At 39.4% G+C, this 17,474-nt stretch overlaps 1 protein-coding gene across 9 annotated transcripts in view; it reads right to left on the bottom strand.

The window, feature by feature from the left end:
- ARFGEF3 (ARFGEF family member 3) overlaps window positions 1–17,474 on the bottom strand; it is a 91,770-nt gene that overhangs the window by 41,823 nt on the left and 32,473 nt on the right. For 4 of the 9 annotated variants that reach the window (XM_017737247.1, XM_017737239.1, XM_017737240.1 and 1 more), the window contains exons 5-13: window positions 16,469–16,537; window positions 13,501–13,632; window positions 11,613–11,735; window positions 10,085–10,127; window positions 8,999–9,077; window positions 7,036–7,140; window positions 3,567–3,891; window positions 2,099–2,211; window positions 457–1,367 (exon numbers count right to left, since the gene is read on the bottom strand). In XM_017737247.1, the coding sequence (XP_017592736.1) occupies window positions 457–1,367; window positions 2,099–2,211; window positions 3,567–3,891; window positions 7,036–7,140; window positions 8,999–9,077; window positions 10,085–10,127; window positions 11,613–11,735; window positions 13,501–13,632; window positions 16,469–16,537 (1,900 nt within the window). The remainder of the gene's footprint in view (window positions 1–456; window positions 1,368–2,098; window positions 2,212–3,566; window positions 3,892–7,035; window positions 7,141–8,998; window positions 9,078–10,084; window positions 10,128–11,612; window positions 11,736–13,500; window positions 13,633–16,468; window positions 16,538–17,474) is intronic. The other 5 variants (XM_017737242.1, XM_017737244.1, XM_017737243.1 and 2 more) reach the window with 3 other exon arrangements.

Here is a 17,474-nt window from a genome sequence, read left to right as displayed (position 1 = left end):
GCTGCTGTGGAATTATTATCACCCTCTTTGTGAGGCTGGCATTACTAATAATAACAGTGCGGTGATGTACTAAGCTACTTATTCAAAACGGGTGATGGTACTTCCCACAGCCCTCTCATGCTAAGGGGAAACCCCAACCTCTGTTTAATGTGCAAAGCTTCTCAACAGATCTTCACAAACCTGTAAAGAGGTATCTAATTCCATTTCTTTATTGATTCAGGATATAATCCAGAGCCTGTTAAGAGTCAATGGATTTACCTCCCTTTGAATCAGCACCTGCATATTCAATTTGCTTTGCCCTAAATGAAGTGTGTTGCTGTGGAGGCATGTATGGTGTAAAGCCCAAACCTCCTTATTCTGGATATGTTCTCTGAAGATGAAATCCCACAAGGGAATCTGTGTACAGTGCTGTCAGAGTGTGCATGCTGGTTAGACAGTAAATATTTGCTTGCAAACCTGAGCAGAATGTTGAAGAGAAGCTCTGTAGTGCTCCATCCACTTCTTCTATGCTGGGAAGAGCTATAAGCCGAGGAAGAAGCGCTTCAAGTGACTGGATAAAGAGCCGTGCACTGTGTTGGTCTGCTTCTTGGCTCTTCAGCAATTTGAGAGAGAGAGCAGCAGTGCGTAAGGACCTGTGACCTGGGCAATCCCGTGGTGTCTGCTCCTCATCAGCCAGGGAGCAATTGTCAGAGCCTATGTCTGAGACATCAGACCTGCCCGAATCCTTTTCTGCTGCCATGGAATACTGATCGCATGAATCAAACTCAGTCCTAGAAAAGTCCTGGTCATCTACACTGAAGTTACTTTCACTGTATCGGGATCCATAGGAACGGGTCTTGCAGTCAACTGATAAAAAGTTAGTTATATCTGGATAGACGATGGTGTGGCTTCTTTGAACAACATCTGGCTGGTCAATGGTTTCTGACTCTGGTTCTCTGTAATGAATCTCTTTGCTTTCATGTCCAGTTGGAGATGGCAAGGAGTTTTTTTGACTTTCTGGATTATCCTCTGGAGTTGTTTGTCCCATATCCCCTTCCAAAGTAGTCTGACCAGTGTCTGTGGTAACACTAATGCTAATATCAGGACTCTTCTCATTTCCTGACTCCCAGGCAGGGTTTTCTGAGGACAGGATGCGTCTCTGCCACCTGAAGTCAGCATCATTGATCTCCATGGAGTCCCTGCTTGTCTCGGTCCCATCCTTCAATTCTTCTAAGCGCTGGAGCAGCAGCTGGATCTGCTCTTCACTAAGACCCCTCCCTTGGCTCAGCTCATCTAATGCTCCAAGCAGGGCAAAGACGCAGGACACCGAAGCATAACACGCCTCAATACCACCTTTGATGCACGCTTCCGTCATCCCATCCATGACACTACAATCAATACAGAGTTTATTTAAGTGATGCAACATGTGTGGCAAGCACACCACCATCATTCAACACCATTTCTCCATAACCAGGAAAAAAAGAAGTGAACTTATCCTTTAAGATTATTCCTGAGAAAGACAATTAGTATTACAACAAATTATTAAGTCTTCCATGCAAACATGGTCATTCTATAAAGGGAGTGCCAACAAGGGAAACAGTTACCATGCATTTATACCGGCATGCACAGCATATTCTCTCTTATAGACAAGCACTTAAACTGAAAAAAAAAAATCTCAGCACCCAGCTGAACTAAATTTAAACCCATCTGTATCCTGAAAATGATCTTATCTACAAGATATGATCTTCATAGGAACTGAGAACCCTTCTTGCTTGATCTGACAATGTTTAAATTTTCTATGACCTCCTCTGACTTCATTTTAGAAATGTACCTCTAAAGAAACACACATTTATTTCACTGCAAGTTTATGGACCCATACCCAAAAATTTTCAGCTGTATACCAACATATGTGGGAATTTTGGCAAACTCCACAAGGTAGTTATCCACATCTTTACAAACAGGCCCAGACTGATGACAAACCAAGCAACCTTTTCCATTTTCAGAGGTTATTTAACCAGGCAGATACCCTGGCTCATATTGGGTATGCTCCTGAACTGCTTAAGTGTTCGGTGTGCACAGGTTTAAGACAGAAGAGGCTAAAGGAGGAAACAAAGCGTACAGCTTGAGAAGATCCAGATGGGACTTTCTTTTAGAAATAGACCTCTTCTTGGATTCTGACTCAGAAGAGCAGGGCCCTGCCAAATCACAAAGCTGCCGAGGACTGCCAAGTATCTGAAAGGAAAGGAAATGGAATTAAGTAGATTATCTAAGCACTATTTAAATACAATAAATAAGTCATAATTCTATCAAGCCCTGGAACCCAAGGTAGCACTACTGTAATTTCTCACAGCAAAGGAAAACAGCACACTGATGTTCTACTTATTAAAGCTACCTTTCCTCTTTTTAAAGGCAGAAAAGCAAGTAAAGGAGAATATTCAGGAAGGATCACATTTAGAAAGTTCTCCAGTGCTTTACATTTTTGACTGAATTTTTTTCATCTGATACTATCCACAAGACAATTTTTATGCCTACATAAGTTATTTTTTATTATAGTTTATACCAAAGGAAGCCTTTCTCCTCAGTCACCTAGTTACAAAATGATGGAATCATGCAAAGATACGCAAAGTGATTCCTTCAGACTCAGCCTGCTGGGTGGCATCTTGTTAATGCCCACCAGGAAATACAAACAAGCATGTACTAATGAGCCCAAAGAGGCAACAGGTACATCCTACACAAAACAACATTACACTAAGCTTTCCCTAAAACTTCAATTACCACCTTGCTACTGTTTAAAATTAGAGAAAGACAATGATAGGATGACTGCTAGTTTAGACAGCAATGAAGTGGGTGGCTGTGTGGTGTTAAGAAAGATTTTTCAGAAACAGAACAGCCTCGGTATGCACAAGCTAGATGAAAAATTCTCTAGGAGATACCACTGTTCCTACAAATTACATGAATTGCCTTGTGTTCCACAACATGAGAAGAAAGGTGCCCATGTGGAATGGAAGAGTCCAAGGTTTCAGATAGTGTTCAAGTAAGACTCCCAGTGCTCCAGTTTTAGTGCTCTCAGAGGCACTGGGCAAAAAGCCAGAATGGACTGGTCTTGAAATGGGTTCTTAAGACATTGGCAGCTTTCTTGTGTCTATTCAAAAAAAGCTCCAAGAAACTGGATTTCAAAAACCTGGCATGTTATCAAAGCATATATGGACCTTAATGCCTGGAAACCACACTGTGAGGATGTGTCTGGGGAAAGATGCCAAAGGAGTTGTGAACTGGATCGTAATGCTCTATCTCACCCAAAAGAGCAGTCATGACTCAGTGACAGGATCTGCTCCACACGCACCACAGCATGAGCAGTGATGGAGCTGCCAGAGTAGCTTGCATTATGGAGACAAATACAGCTATTACAACTGCATAAAGCTATTTGTCAGAGTGCTACTGACATACCAGTTGTGCTCAGAAAGGACAATTTCAACATCCCTATGTGAGAAGGTTTGAAATGGATTGGTATGCACATATCAGGAACACTTACTGTTAAACAAACATTTTGTTTTACATGTCTGGATTTGCACATGTGATTACCCTACCTCTTTCATAATTTTGATGGCTTCTACTCGATGTTGAGGTGGTGGGTAAAGCAATATTCGGTGATACAGAGACTGTAGCACAGGCTTCATGGATTCCACTGACCCCACCAGTCGAACCAGTTCTGCTGCAATATAATATATGGTCCGTGCAACGGGCCCACTAAGGGCAGGTGCTGTGGAAGAACAACCTGAACCCCGGCCATGATCAGAGATCCCTGAGGAAGGTGAATCAGCCTCAAGGCAGATGCTACTGTGGGCAGAGGTGATAGTTTTGTCATGGATTGGATTTCCCAGGATTACTATTAGGGCTGGACACAGTTGCTTCCTGAGAAAGAGAAAAGCAGCAGATGGTAACTGGAAAAAAATACTCTCACAAGAACAGATTGAAAATAGCCCATGGCTAAATGAGATACACACTCTTGTTTTAATGATCAGTCAAACAGCAGTGGTTAGATAGAAAAACAAATTATGCCAGACTTTTTTCATCTCCCAAGCATCAGCATGCTAGTCCATATGGAAATACCTCTGTGTGCTGTAGAAACATGGTACTGATTTTGCAAGTTCATGTTGCTGCACACTGCTGTCCCTTTGCAGGATAGTATGCCTGCCTCTTTCACTGGCTGCAGCCTATCACAAGGCAGAAATTCTAGGCTTCTGCTGCTAAGTGTCTCTTTTTCAGTCCAGCTTGGGAGCTTTAAAAAAACCTGACTAAACAAGAACTAATCTATGTTAACTAGAAGGCTGAATGTTCCATCACTGAGCTGCACATGCATTTATTTTAGCACCCTTAGTTGTGAGCTTGTTTGGCTGTCTTTTGAGAACATAATTAAAGCCGTCTACAATAACTCAAAGTGCGCATTATACCACTCATATGCCACTACACAGTAAATACCCATCCTTCCTTCAACTGTCTTTCTGCATGAGCACTCATGTTAAGTGATTCAACACGAGCAGATCACTCTTCTGTGGAACAAAAGCCAGCTCAGCACTTTGCTCCATTAGACGTTATTTCAGCTTTGCACTCACACACTTGACATTTTACTTCAGTCTGCAAGACCTTAAATTAAGAAGCCAAGGGCTGCCTGAGAATGAGTCCCAAATCTGGTTTTCACCCACGTCTCAGAGGTTCAAACGAGTGCCTAGAGCAAGCACCCAATTACAAGTAACAATTCATAAAATACATCCTCATAGGTAAGTACATTTTATTTTCTCAAGATTTTTTGCAGTCCTGAATTTTCATTGCTTCTCTTAACAAGATTGTTGAAACAGCTCAGCTTTCTCAAGTCACAGAAGGAAAAACAGCTTTTAATAGGACATCAGATAATGACTTTGAATCTGCTTATTCCATTTATTTCTCCAATCAAGTACATTTCAAAACATATCAATTCACTGCTTAAGAAACATGCCTGTCTCAAAGCAGGCATAATCACAGGTTGCAACAGCAATATATTCCCCACACATCTTAGTCTTATCAAAGTGTTTCTGTATCAAACTATGGAGAATGCTGTCAGAACACAGAGCTAAATCTTCTCTATCTGCTCCCTTCTTTATCTTCTGTTGAGAACTGACTAAAAAGTGCCAGTCAGAGTGAAACCTGTGTGCATGTAGGCAACAGCTCTTTAAAGAGCAATGACAGCTACCAGTTTGGATCACAACTTCACTAGACAGGTAATGTATTAGTGTGTACAAAATGTTCAAAATCATGTTTGCAGTTTAAACTGTTTCACATCTTCCTAGTGTTTTGGGTTTTTTTTCCCCCCACTTAAGCAGGTAGCTGAAGCATGCATATTCATTCTTTGGCAGCAGTGCAGGTTAAAAAGTCCCACCCCTGATGGCTTGCCCTCATGGTACACAGTTACAGACACAAACACCTGTACATTTGCAGCATAAACAGGATCATCAAAATGATGTAAATTAAAAATAAAATAGCAAGTGCTTTCTTTTAACTGAGATCATTTCAGTGACCTTGCTTATAGGATAGCCCCACAATCTGTCACAAAAGGGTTGGGTGAAATTCAAAGGCAGAAACCTCTGAAATGAATCTGCCATGAGAGAGGGAGTTCTGCTCTTATGTTAGAGCTCCAAGAGGCCTCAGCACTGAGTCCTTGTGCAACACTGCCAAGTGTTACCAGTCTAAAGACCTCCCAGTCTTGCAGCCACTGATGTTCCTGGGACAGCAGGGGGAGTTATGGGTGCCTCTACATGTTGTATCCTTAGAATTGGGACCAAGGCACACACTTGAGTTTCAAAAATCACAGGGTAAAAGCACAAGAAACACATTAACAGTCACATATATCTCTCCTTAATACAATCACCTGACTAGGTCACAAGATGGGCACAGACTGCAAGGAACTGCATATTACTTACATTCTTGCTTTATTACTGTAACTCAATTATCCACAGGCAATAAAAATCCCACTATTTCAATCACAAGGAAAGAAGGATTACTTCAGGTGCTTTGAGGTGATGGTATCAAACAATTTAGAGGTAGATATGAAAACCAAAGGTATCAAGCTTTTCTGGTGAAGTGTATTAAAAAGGAGAACTTCTTGATAAAATAGAAGCACCATTAAGACTATTTAGCCTCAACACTTATACAACGATGCAGGTCATAATAAGGATTTTTGTTCACCAGCACATATTTGACATTAATTTTGCTTACCTTCCTATATTATTGTATCAGAACATTAAGAATCTCAACAGTACCCTCCTATGAAAAGCAGAGCATCTCTATGTTTAATGCCACACACAAATCCAAACTATTGCAGAAAGCATAAGAGATTTTCTGCTCTGGCTAAATCCATTAGACTTCATTACAGTGATAATTCACCACCGGGATTTAATGTGGTAGCTGAGCAGGTGGTCCTAACCAATTTTATATGAGGCACAGAAAGAACTGATAGTAGGTTAATGTTGGAACCCTGGGTTTAGAGAATTTAGGTTTCTGGGATATAACAATATATATATGTATAACAATATGGAGGATTTTGGGTGGGGATTTGTTCTCCTTCTTTTCTCCTTCACAAATCTGGGTGTTCTGGTATTGGGTCAAAAAACCCGCAGTGTGGATCATGAATAGTTAGTTATTGGATTATAAGTAAAAACAACTTAGTTGGCATTTCATAATTGTGTGATTGGGACCTTAAAAGACCTTGGAAGTTAGAGCCATTTTCCACCTTGTTAACTAAGAGGCACATCCTGTGCAGCTGTGCTACAGATAAGAAGATAATAAACATCTAAGTCCGAAGAACAACGTAGCATCTCTGCCTTTTAATCCAAACTCTTAGTAGAAGAACTTGCAAAACAAAGGCAAAGAAGAAAAGAAACGAAAACGGAGAAAATTAATAGGTTAACAGCAAGGTCTGCTCACACCTGGAGACTTTTTACTGGTTTGTTTGCATGGCTGGTGGGAGCAGGTCCTTTTACATTTACAAACTGAGTATTTGCGTTAGTCTTCAGATGTACTCACCATATTAGATCAGTGAATCCTTTGTGCTGGTGCATGCTGGGGGAGGAGCTGTTTAGCATGGAGAGGATGCACTCCAAGTAAAGAAGCTGAAGTTGACGATTGTCACTGGCAAAGAAAAGATGCCATTCACATCATATTAAAACAAAGACTATTTAATTTTCTAAAACAACCACTTTAGTTCACTTGAAAATTATACTGTAATTTACAGCAGTGATTTATTTTGCTTCTCTCTATCAATTTACAACGGTGTGATCACCTGCATCATCCCATTTACCTTGTACTGACCACATGCCAATGATCTACTACTACCAAAAAAAAAGTGAAAAAAGAGGAAGAATAAAACCCAAATAATTACTCAAATTCAATCTAAAACCTTGGGAAGGAAGCCTCAAACAGAGGAAAAGGAGACAACTGAAGATTTTGGACTATTGGGTAGTTTCTTCAGGCAATCTGAAGCATGTTTAGGCTACTCTCTTCTGGTTATTTTATTTTTTTTTCATGGTGGTGGCCACAATGGTCAAAAGTCAATGCCTACAGGCATGATAACACGATAACATGGCTTTCAGGGCCTTGCCAGTTACTCTGTCAGAACCATAAACTCAAAGAAAGCCTCATGAGAAATAATATTAAAGAACCTGTGGACACCTGGAACTGATATACTTGTAACATGCACTTTGCCTGTGCCTACTCTTAACATTAACTGCAGGATCCAGGAGACAAGCAAGGCTGAGGTCTGCCTTATGAAAGGAGCATTCCATGGCAACTGCACCCACAGTCTGGTTTGCACTTCTGAGAAAACTAGGATTTAATAACTCTCTTCTGGTCAGAGATGAGAGCTGGAGGAATGCATTTTCTGATACATGATTGTAGGTCAAGGAAGCTGTAAAGAATGGATTTATCTTAACTGAAATTAAGGAGTAAGAAATACCTGGTTTTCTATCACAGCCTGAGTTCCTTTTGTTCACATATATGAATTTTCTTCCAAGTAGAGCAATATCTGTTTCACAAGCCATGCAGAAAACACTAAATCCTGAGGCTCAAAGCTAGATTTATAACTCTGTGCTATGGAAGGTTGAAAACTGCTGGCTTCTCATATATTTTAAAGGTGATAAATTTTTCCTCACAACAGTCCATGCCTATCTGGAAAGGCACAGGCACTCCAGGTACAGATGCCTTTTTTGCCAACAGCTTTTCTTACAATGTGTCTTCATGCAGATGACCATCATCTTGCAGTTGACACTTGCATGGGCATGCACAGGGCATCCCTGCACTCTTGATTTTATTCTCCCAGATGCTGACACTGATTAAATAATGCTAAGAAAGGCACTCCTCTGTAATTTTGCTGTTATTAGGGACACTCATGGGAAGAAAGTCTGTAGAACTGCACACAGATGCCTGTGCTATCCTCGCCTCTGGTAGCTTCTGAAAATTGTAGAGCATATAACACACTGTCCATAACAACCACATTTTAAAAGTTAAGATCGTGCATTTTCAAGTAGGTAGAGTGTATGATATTCCTAAATTGGAAGAATTATTTGATAATACAAATTACTTCAACTGGATAAATGCTTGCCTAAGAAGGACAGATTTATTAATTCTAAATATAGTTTCTGTTAGGTCTTTCCATGGCTCTTGTACTTGTTATTCTCTCTATGATGGCTATTCCAGCCAGAGAAGAAAACTTCTCCATGGATTAGTATTTTGCTGCTGTATGGAAGTTAGCCACAGATTAGATTTGCTGGAAGCTCTTTAAAGCTGAACAGTGCACAAAGAAGGCAAATTAGCTCCTCAATTCAAGCGAGGATTAAATTAATGCATCATGAACAATACTTTCTGTAGTAAACACTTCATTGAAGCACAGCTTTGATCCATAATTCCAGAACTACAACAGTACAATCACATGCATCAGTGAAACTCTCAATCTCCAGGTAATAAATTGAAAGTATAAATTTAAATAACTCACTTTATGACAGCCTGGAGCTTCTCACAGAGCACACTGAGGACAGATACAACATCATCACAAAGAGACTCAGCTGAAGTACCTCCAAAAAGGACAAAGATCAGAAGCATTACATATGAGCAGCTGGATTACAACCTTAATGGCATCAGAGCTGGTCAGAGCTTCTAAACAAGGGCCAGGGCTACCAAAATTCATAGAGAAGATGCAGTAGGAAAGTCCTAGATTGGAAAGTGATCGCCACAAAATGCAAAAGCAGCAGTATTAACTCCGGAGAGAGCATTAATTGCTTACATGCATTTACAGAAGGTTAGCTGAAATCAAATTCAGATAATAAAATAAGTATACAATTAAATAATAAAAAAGATAGGCCCCAGTATTTCTACACAGCAGCCAATTTCTGTATCTCTCCCTGCAGCTTCTCTCTCTTACACAACTTCTAATGTCTGACCATGTTCTGATCTTATAAAAGAATGCTTGTGCTCTTCAAAGATTTTAGTCTTCATTCACACAAGTTCTCCTACAGAAATGCTCTGTGAAGGTCAAAAGCAGGGACTATCTTTTCTCACTAGAAGATGTTGAAAGTAAAGCTACAATGGGAATAGAAGAACATTCTCTTGTAAAAGAATCACCTGGCAAGTGTAAACACACCTTCAATAGTGATGCACTTTCAAAAGTAGTCATTATATAATCATATAATATAATATATGACTGAAATAAAATAATCATTTTCAGATTCCACATCCTACTCTGTGAATCTATTTCATTTCAGGAAGTAAAGGCACTTACTAAAATTTTTTCCAGACCACTGGAACTCCTTAATTACAGAAGTTAGCACCTTGAAACAAAAATTTATTACTATGTTGAGTACAATGCTGTTACCATGGTCCAAATGAAGACACAACTGAAAATATCAGGAGCTAACAGGACTGTCTCAGCTCCTACCACAGGGAACAGAGAGAACACCAAACTATGGAGAAGTTATGAAACCCTAAGGGTGCAACTCCCATGACATCAAACAGCACTGTGTTGATAAAAGGAAAGTTAAGAATAAAAAAGTTGGATTGGAAGGAGTCACTAAAAAAGTATTACCTTGACTCTTGAATTTCTGCAAGGTGTCAGGGTTTTCAGCTGTCTGTCGAGGAAAGACAAAGGTGGTGTAATTGGTGCAAGGAGCAGAAGAACACTATAGAAGCAATAACTTAACAGCAGAACTTTCTTAAATTCATGTCCTCTATCTATTTCGGGTTTTTTGTTTGCTAGGGTTTTTAAGTGAAGCTTTTGCAAAACATTTTAAAAAATTCCTTAAGATCAGATTTAACAGTCATTTAGATTTAAGGAAATTGCATCTCAATGATGTTGAAAGCTTTGTAAGTCCTTAAGGGATTTCCTACACCTAAAACAACTCAGTAATAATTAGGCTTGTAAATTGCATTGAAAATAACTGAGAGGAAAGCATAGTTTAGACTTCACAACTACTTAGAAACCAAAATCAATGGAGTATTAGAGAGTTTAGAACACTGACAATGCTAATGTTACAGTATCAACAGAATTAATGGCAGTCAGGAAATGGAAATGAGCTCTTATATCGTTTGGTTCAGCTGTGGTATGGGATTCTTCCTACCAGTGCACAACAGGGTCAAGCCAAGTTCTTCTCTCAAGCATCAGTAACAAACTGCCAGGAACTACATGCAGCTCTCATACCCTTTTACCTACTCCTCAGCTAAGAAAAGAACTAACAAAATTGAATTTGCAGACCCAAACTGGTTTTGTTTGTTTGAGGGTTTTTTTGGGTAAATGCTTTGGCTGGTAAAATGAACCTACTTAGCACAAACAGAAGACAAGTTTACTTAAACTGATTAATTCTTTTTGCCATTGCTCAGCAGGATAAAAGCAATCTAGTCTACTAATCCAAAATAGACGTGATCATCTTAACCCAAAGCAGATGTAAGGAAAAGAAATCTGTGCAACTACAGTCCTTAAAATTTCCTAATAAATAGAAACTGGCTTTTACAAATAGTACTTCTTTGACAATATGATATTATACAAAGCAGTACAAACAAATGTAAGAAGCCAATGTAATTCCACATTTACCCAGAACATTTACAGTTTTGCTGAAAATGTGCTTGGATGTCATTCAAACAGCTCTTATGGATTTTAATAATGAAATAAATAAATTTTTTTTTGCTAACAAAGAAAAAAAGAGTCTTATTAACTTAAAATTATCTTCTATTAAAAAAGTGGAAGAAAAACTTCAATTATACTTTCCTTAATTGAGAATCTGCTCTTGTTACATAAATATTTGTCATGCAAAAACTTCTGGCAGAAGGATTTCAATAAACGTTAGAAAAACAAGCAAACAAAATAAAAGAATGGAAAAGGCTGAGGCAGCCTGACATCAGAACAAAGTCTGTTTTGGATAATGGAAGGAAAAAAAAACCAAACCAGCCAGCTAGAGCTGACAATGTGAGAGCTCTGAGGCAGGCATAATCAGAGCTCAAAAAAGCTTTTAAACAGGATTAATTGAGGAAGTGTCAAATAAAAGCCATAAGGCATTCAGAGAAACAAAACGGTACGCAGCCATGGACATGGAACCATTTGTTGATGCCAGAAGGCTCACCATGTTTTCCTGCTTTTGTCGTAACTGTAAAGTCAAGTCACTCAACATTTGGCTGAGGGTTGCCCGCACAGCGGTGTTAATGCTCCGCTGGTGACAGCTAGATACATATGTCTCAATGCAAACCTGATGAGGAAACAAGACAGCAGTACAAAGAGATGAACTGTCACTTGCCAGGAACACATTTTAGGAGGATACCAAGGTCTCTTGCATGCAGAGAGTCAGCCTTCCTTACTATTTCTCATTGCTTTATTAGCGCATTAAAGTTTTCAGCAGTATGGAAACCAAGTAAGCAGCATCTAGAAGCAGCCTGCAATTCATCAGTCTCACAGCTGCAGAAATGGTGGGGCAAAACCAGCAAAGTCTCCTGTCAAACCCAAGTGATTTTGGTACTTGCCTTGCTCTGTACAGAATTCATTAAATGCTGCTTTGATTGTTCATTTCTTGATACTTACTGTAACTACCCCTCTGCAAGTCTATGTCTGCAATGTTAAATACCTTCCAATTCTTCAAGCATGTGGCTTCTGATGTACAGGTATTTGCCACTTTTTCTGTGGCAATTATTACATACTGTAACACATCTGAAAGCCTTTGAAGGCCTTTCTTAACACAGAAAATACAAGAGCACTTTACCATAAATAACACAAACAATTGCCTTTTAATAACTGGCAATCCAGCAGAGGGCTCCTCTGCTCAGAGATCCCATGGGAGCCAAGGTAGCAGTAGAAGAACACTGATGGATCATCCCAACTCCATGCCCAGCTGGTGGCAGTTTTCTGTCAATGTGCTGTGCCCGGAGAGGTGCTTGACCTTTGCCCCAGCACAAATGGCTGCCAAAGTGTTACACAGCTAGGATCCTGTGGACAGCACACTGAAAAGCGCAGGTTCTATCCTTCATCAGATACTTCATGGGAGGTGTTGGGTCTCTGTAACTGGAGCAAACAGTTTAAGCACACTGCACAGTAACTACTAAGTAGATAAACGTCTTGATGGAGCTGAGTGGGTTTGTGACAGAACTGTACAATACAGTCTTTTTGAGGAAGCAGTTTTGGTCCTTTGTCCTACACTAAGCTTTATCGTTCACTATGACCACAAGAAGAATTCCCAAAATCCAAACCAAGCAACCAACCAAAAAAGAAAAAAAAAAACTAAACAATTGCTCACATACTTTTATATTTTTCAGTTTTAGTGGTTTCATTCTGCCACTGTTTAGATATATAGCTAGCAAGAACTGTAAATATAAATTGAACTAGCTTTGAAAAAATTATTAAAAATATAAATTATTAAAAATATAAATATACAGTATAAATTATATGCATCAGAAGTATACATAAATGCACCTGGTGTACATTTTTGAATGAGAAGGGTATTATATGATGTAAAGTCATTTTTATAGTTCCCTAATGAGGATGAGTTTTTAAGAGGGAAAAATTAAAGTGATCTGATTACACAGTCTAATCAATACGGCCATGGGCACACAAACAAGACTCTTGATTCTTTCTAACTGCCACTGAAATGAAACCAAGCTATCAATCAGTCAGTGATGCAGATGTTCTTGTAAGCTGGTCTGGACCAACTCTGCCTGTCATTCACCTATCACTTGAACTCCAGCGGACAAATAACCCTAAAAGCCTGCTAACCACATACAGCCCTTCACAGAGGCCAAACCATTCCAGTGGAGATCATTCTTTTTGAGCGGTAAGACTTTTTCTAGAGTACCTGAATTAATTAATGGAATACCATTCTTAGAGGTAGGCTGACTTTCTGGAAAGAGCATGGTTGGTACCTCCTTATTCTCTCCCCTCCGCATGCGAGCTAATAAGCAACAGTACTGTCCACTTGAGTTCCAATCTTACAGAAGGTCTGTGTTCTAAATGGCTGGGCAAGGTACCTTGTGAAAAGCCACTGATGAAGAAGCAGCAGTAAAAATGCGAGAGCTCAGGGCTCCAAAGAGGTGTGCAATGGACATTTTGATCATTTCATGCATTCGGGGACTTCCAGCTCTATGGCATGCAAAACACAACTAAGAGCAAAACACAGAAGGGTTAGCTAATGAAACACAACAGAGTCAATCAAAATAAACCTCCAAAAGACACACTGGAGCAACAAACACACACATAAAAACAAGCAACAGCATCAACTAAATTTTCTTGCAAGTGTCTAGGCAAGCATGGGAAGGTGCACAGGGGAAGATTTAGTCTATTTTTAATACTGTTAATCTATTTTCAATACTATTATTAATTAATTTTCAATACTATTAATAAATACTTAGGCCACAAATTATAGTACTCTTCATGTTGGATGCTTCCTTAATTTGAAGCTGATAAGGTTCAGAAAGATTTGGAGTGCCACTGTTTTGTACACATGAATTGCAAATGCTCAGGCAGTGCAAAATAGCCAGACTGTAGCTTTGTTTGTCAGAGGTAGTCCTCAGAGAGTTCTACCAGTAACAAAGGCAGCACCTTTCCAATCCTGGAAAGTGGAGTGGCTCTACTTGCTACAGAGTGCAGGGTAGGAAAAGTAAGGGACCAACATGGAAAGAAATGTTAAATAGCATGGGCACTGGAACAGAAAGTTCCTCTCTGCCACCTGTCCCTTAAAGCAAGTCAGAAGGTTAACCAAATGCTGAACTGAGAAATGATTTTCTGTTTCCTACTGCTTATACATTGGAAGATTCAGATACAAAGGCATAGTGATTCCAGCTGTTAAAGTCTTTGCCTTACCTAAAGCCGGGGCAGGAGGAACCTGGGGAAGCATGTACATGCCTGGTAGGATTTGCTATTTAGGAAGACCTAGGAATTCTCTAAGGCCTAGTATTTTCTCAAGAAGTGTGGAGAAAATAACTGTACCCCCAAACACTCCAAACAGAAGCAAGCACACTCAATATTACTGCTTGTAATACTGGGTGTGTACCAAAATACCAAAAAATGAGAAGGAACACGTCTCTAAATGTCTACAGACACTTGGGAGTGTAGGACATGTAAATAATATTTACATTCCTTCACGGACACTGCTTTCACTGACGGAAATGAGTTTTGTTTGCCTTGCCGGCACATCTCATCATGCGTTAGAGTCTTGCTCACCATAAAAGACAAGAACTCTCATTGTCCTAATTTGTATCAGTACACTAGCAAAGTTTTTTAAAACCAGGTTAGTCTTCTGAGAATGAAAATGTAGTGCAACTACCAAGAACAGCAGTTTCACATCAATCTGTGAAAGACAACTACCATTTTTCAGAATGCTTTTGATGAATAACAACCCTGCTGTTTAGAGAGAGAACAGAAAATATTATTTCTGATTATTTCTACAGTTTATAGCATACAGACCATGACTGATTGACCATTTCCCCCAGTCTTAGGTAATGCTCTTAAAGATTGAAAGCTGAAGGGTTTAGAGTCATCAAATGCTTTTGCCAGCAAGTACTTTGTTTAATCTAGAGGTCTTTACCTACAGCAAAGAGATGCACTAAGCTGAATTCATCAGCTTTTGCCTCGCATGTTAGGAAGTCTGTGAGAATATGTGAGAAAAACTGAAGTAGGGGAAATTATCTGTATTTTTTTCAGTGTGCAACACTGACATAAAGAGGGTTTAGTAGAAATCTAAAAATTGTGGCTTGCTTTAAGTAGCAATTCAGTTCATCCTTGCTGCAGCATCTACAGATGGGGCTTACGAAGACCTCCAAAAATAGCCCACACCTTATGGTCTCACCTAGCACAAGAGAAACCAAAATCTAAGCTGTGCTAATCTAGAATGATTACTATATTTTTTTTATCCTGTATATGTTATATACATGAACTATTTATGTTGTATCCTTGCCTGTTAAAACTCATTTTTTACAAAATGGAGGTAGTTTTCTTTGGTTCCCTGTTATCCCTACAACTCCTTTCTCAGCTTCCAATAAGATAACACAAGGTCAGTTTTATTCTTAAACTCAGAAAATACTGTAACTTCCAGCTAAAGTAAGCTATTTTCACATGGGATGTTGGTTTTTTTTACAAAAACCCCCATGCCAAATACCAAAAAAATGAGAAGGCACACATCTCTAAATGTCTACAGACACTTGAGAGTGTAGGACATGTAAATAATATTTACATTCCTTCACAGACACTAGCTCTGCCCATACCGTAATAACAATGTAATTTTATAATAGATTCTGCACACAGCAGTGTGTGTTGCACAGGAGGATTAAGTGTTCCTGTGCATCTTCTCTAACCTGAACAAACAGTCCCATGGCTGGCAACAGAGTGTATTAAAAATATCACCCACCTAAAAAAGGCTCACTTAATATGCCTGCAGGTATGTTTTTCTACAACCAAAGCTCCCTTACAATTTAATTCATACTAAAATCTAATGGACTAGAGGGAATAGAGTGACTAATAGCCTAATGGATGTAGAAGCATAATAAATGTTTTACTTGGATGTGTCAGGAAAGAGATACACACAAGGAACATTGAGGAACTTGTGCTAACATGGCACACTATGGCTTACACGCTTCTCTTGAGGACACTTCATTAGTGTTAGACTTGAAACCAGTAAGAAATCAGCACAGTGCTGTTTTATAAAGAACTCAAGAGAACCTTTCTACTGCAAAAAAGCAAAATAAAGTAAATATGAGGAGTAGTAAATGTGCAATGCTGTAATATACAATTATCAGTCAGCTTCCAAGAGTGCCTTCCCATGCAAGCCCAAACCTGCCCAACTTGCAACTATTTCTTAACAACAGACATTAGGTAATATCAGTCCTAAAGACAGTAGATGTTTTTCAGACTAGCTCAGTTTCAGGTTACATATGGAAGATACACTCTAGGTAGCGGGGAAAGGTTAAGTGACACAAGCTGTGGTATAACAGAAGCACTTACCTCAGCAATCTTCAACACCGAACTCCCATTCAGCTCAAAGGTGGAGGTATATGTTATACAGAGCAAGACCTTGCATCAAAAGAGAGGAAATGAAAAAAATTAAGTTTCAATCATTATTGAGTCTTTTTCCCACCCATGTGCTTCTAGCCACATCTCCTTCCAATTCTTAGAACAGCATCAGAAGCTTCTTAGCACCGTGTGTTACTGGGATAGAGGAGATCCTCCTGAGAAGCCACATCTGTTGGCCCTAGAGGCACCACCCAATGGATTACTTATTGCTGTCTCCTACATATGACCACCAAAAGCAAGACCATCCAGTGATCAACTCTGGCCTTGGACCCCTATTCATATTTTAGCCACAAGCTTTGCATGATTTATAATCAGTCCTTGCATTCATTTCTATCAATATAACAAAAGAGGAAGGAAAAATGCATACAGTGCAAGTTATTACTTAAGTGGCACAGATAGATAAGTATTATGTGAAACAAGCCATTAATTACTGCATGACACGAGGATTTCCGAGCATAGGATATTTCCAGTAAGTGTATTACAGTCACTTGATAATGAGTAAAAACCAATCCATAAACCCCAGTCCATGAAGGGAGGCTTGTCCTGTCCTGAATTCAGCAGGAGAAATAAGAAACTAAAAGCCCAATTCAACCCAATTGAGTTGATAAAAGTCCAGTTGAAGAGAAGGGGAGTGACAATGTGATGTGAACCACCAGGGCAAATGGATGAGTGGGGCAATGCGGTGAGAGGAACTGTGGTGCGATGCCTTTCATGTCTGGAGATGTCCTCCTTCCCTCCTGTCTTCCTTTCCAATCTCTCCTGCCTCACAGAAGACAGAGTCTCAGCTACTGCTTTCTGTCCTTCAAAGCATAAAATCCTCCAGTACCAGAATTTATGTTTTGCTCGGTCTGAAATAGTATGAGTTTCTTGGGATAAGTGTACCAGCAATCACAATTACAAATATCAATCACATTAACACTTATGTATTGGTCCCCAC

This window comes from Corvus brachyrhynchos, unplaced genomic scaffold, assembly GCF_000691975.1.
Source record: "Corvus brachyrhynchos isolate BGI_N302 unplaced genomic scaffold, ASM69197v1 scaffold6, whole genome shotgun sequence".
Lineage (NCBI taxonomy): Eukaryota > Metazoa > Chordata > Aves > Passeriformes > Corvidae > Corvus > Corvus brachyrhynchos.
The sequence above is the reverse complement of the archived record's forward strand: the minus strand, read 5'-3'. Positions and strand labels throughout refer to the sequence as shown.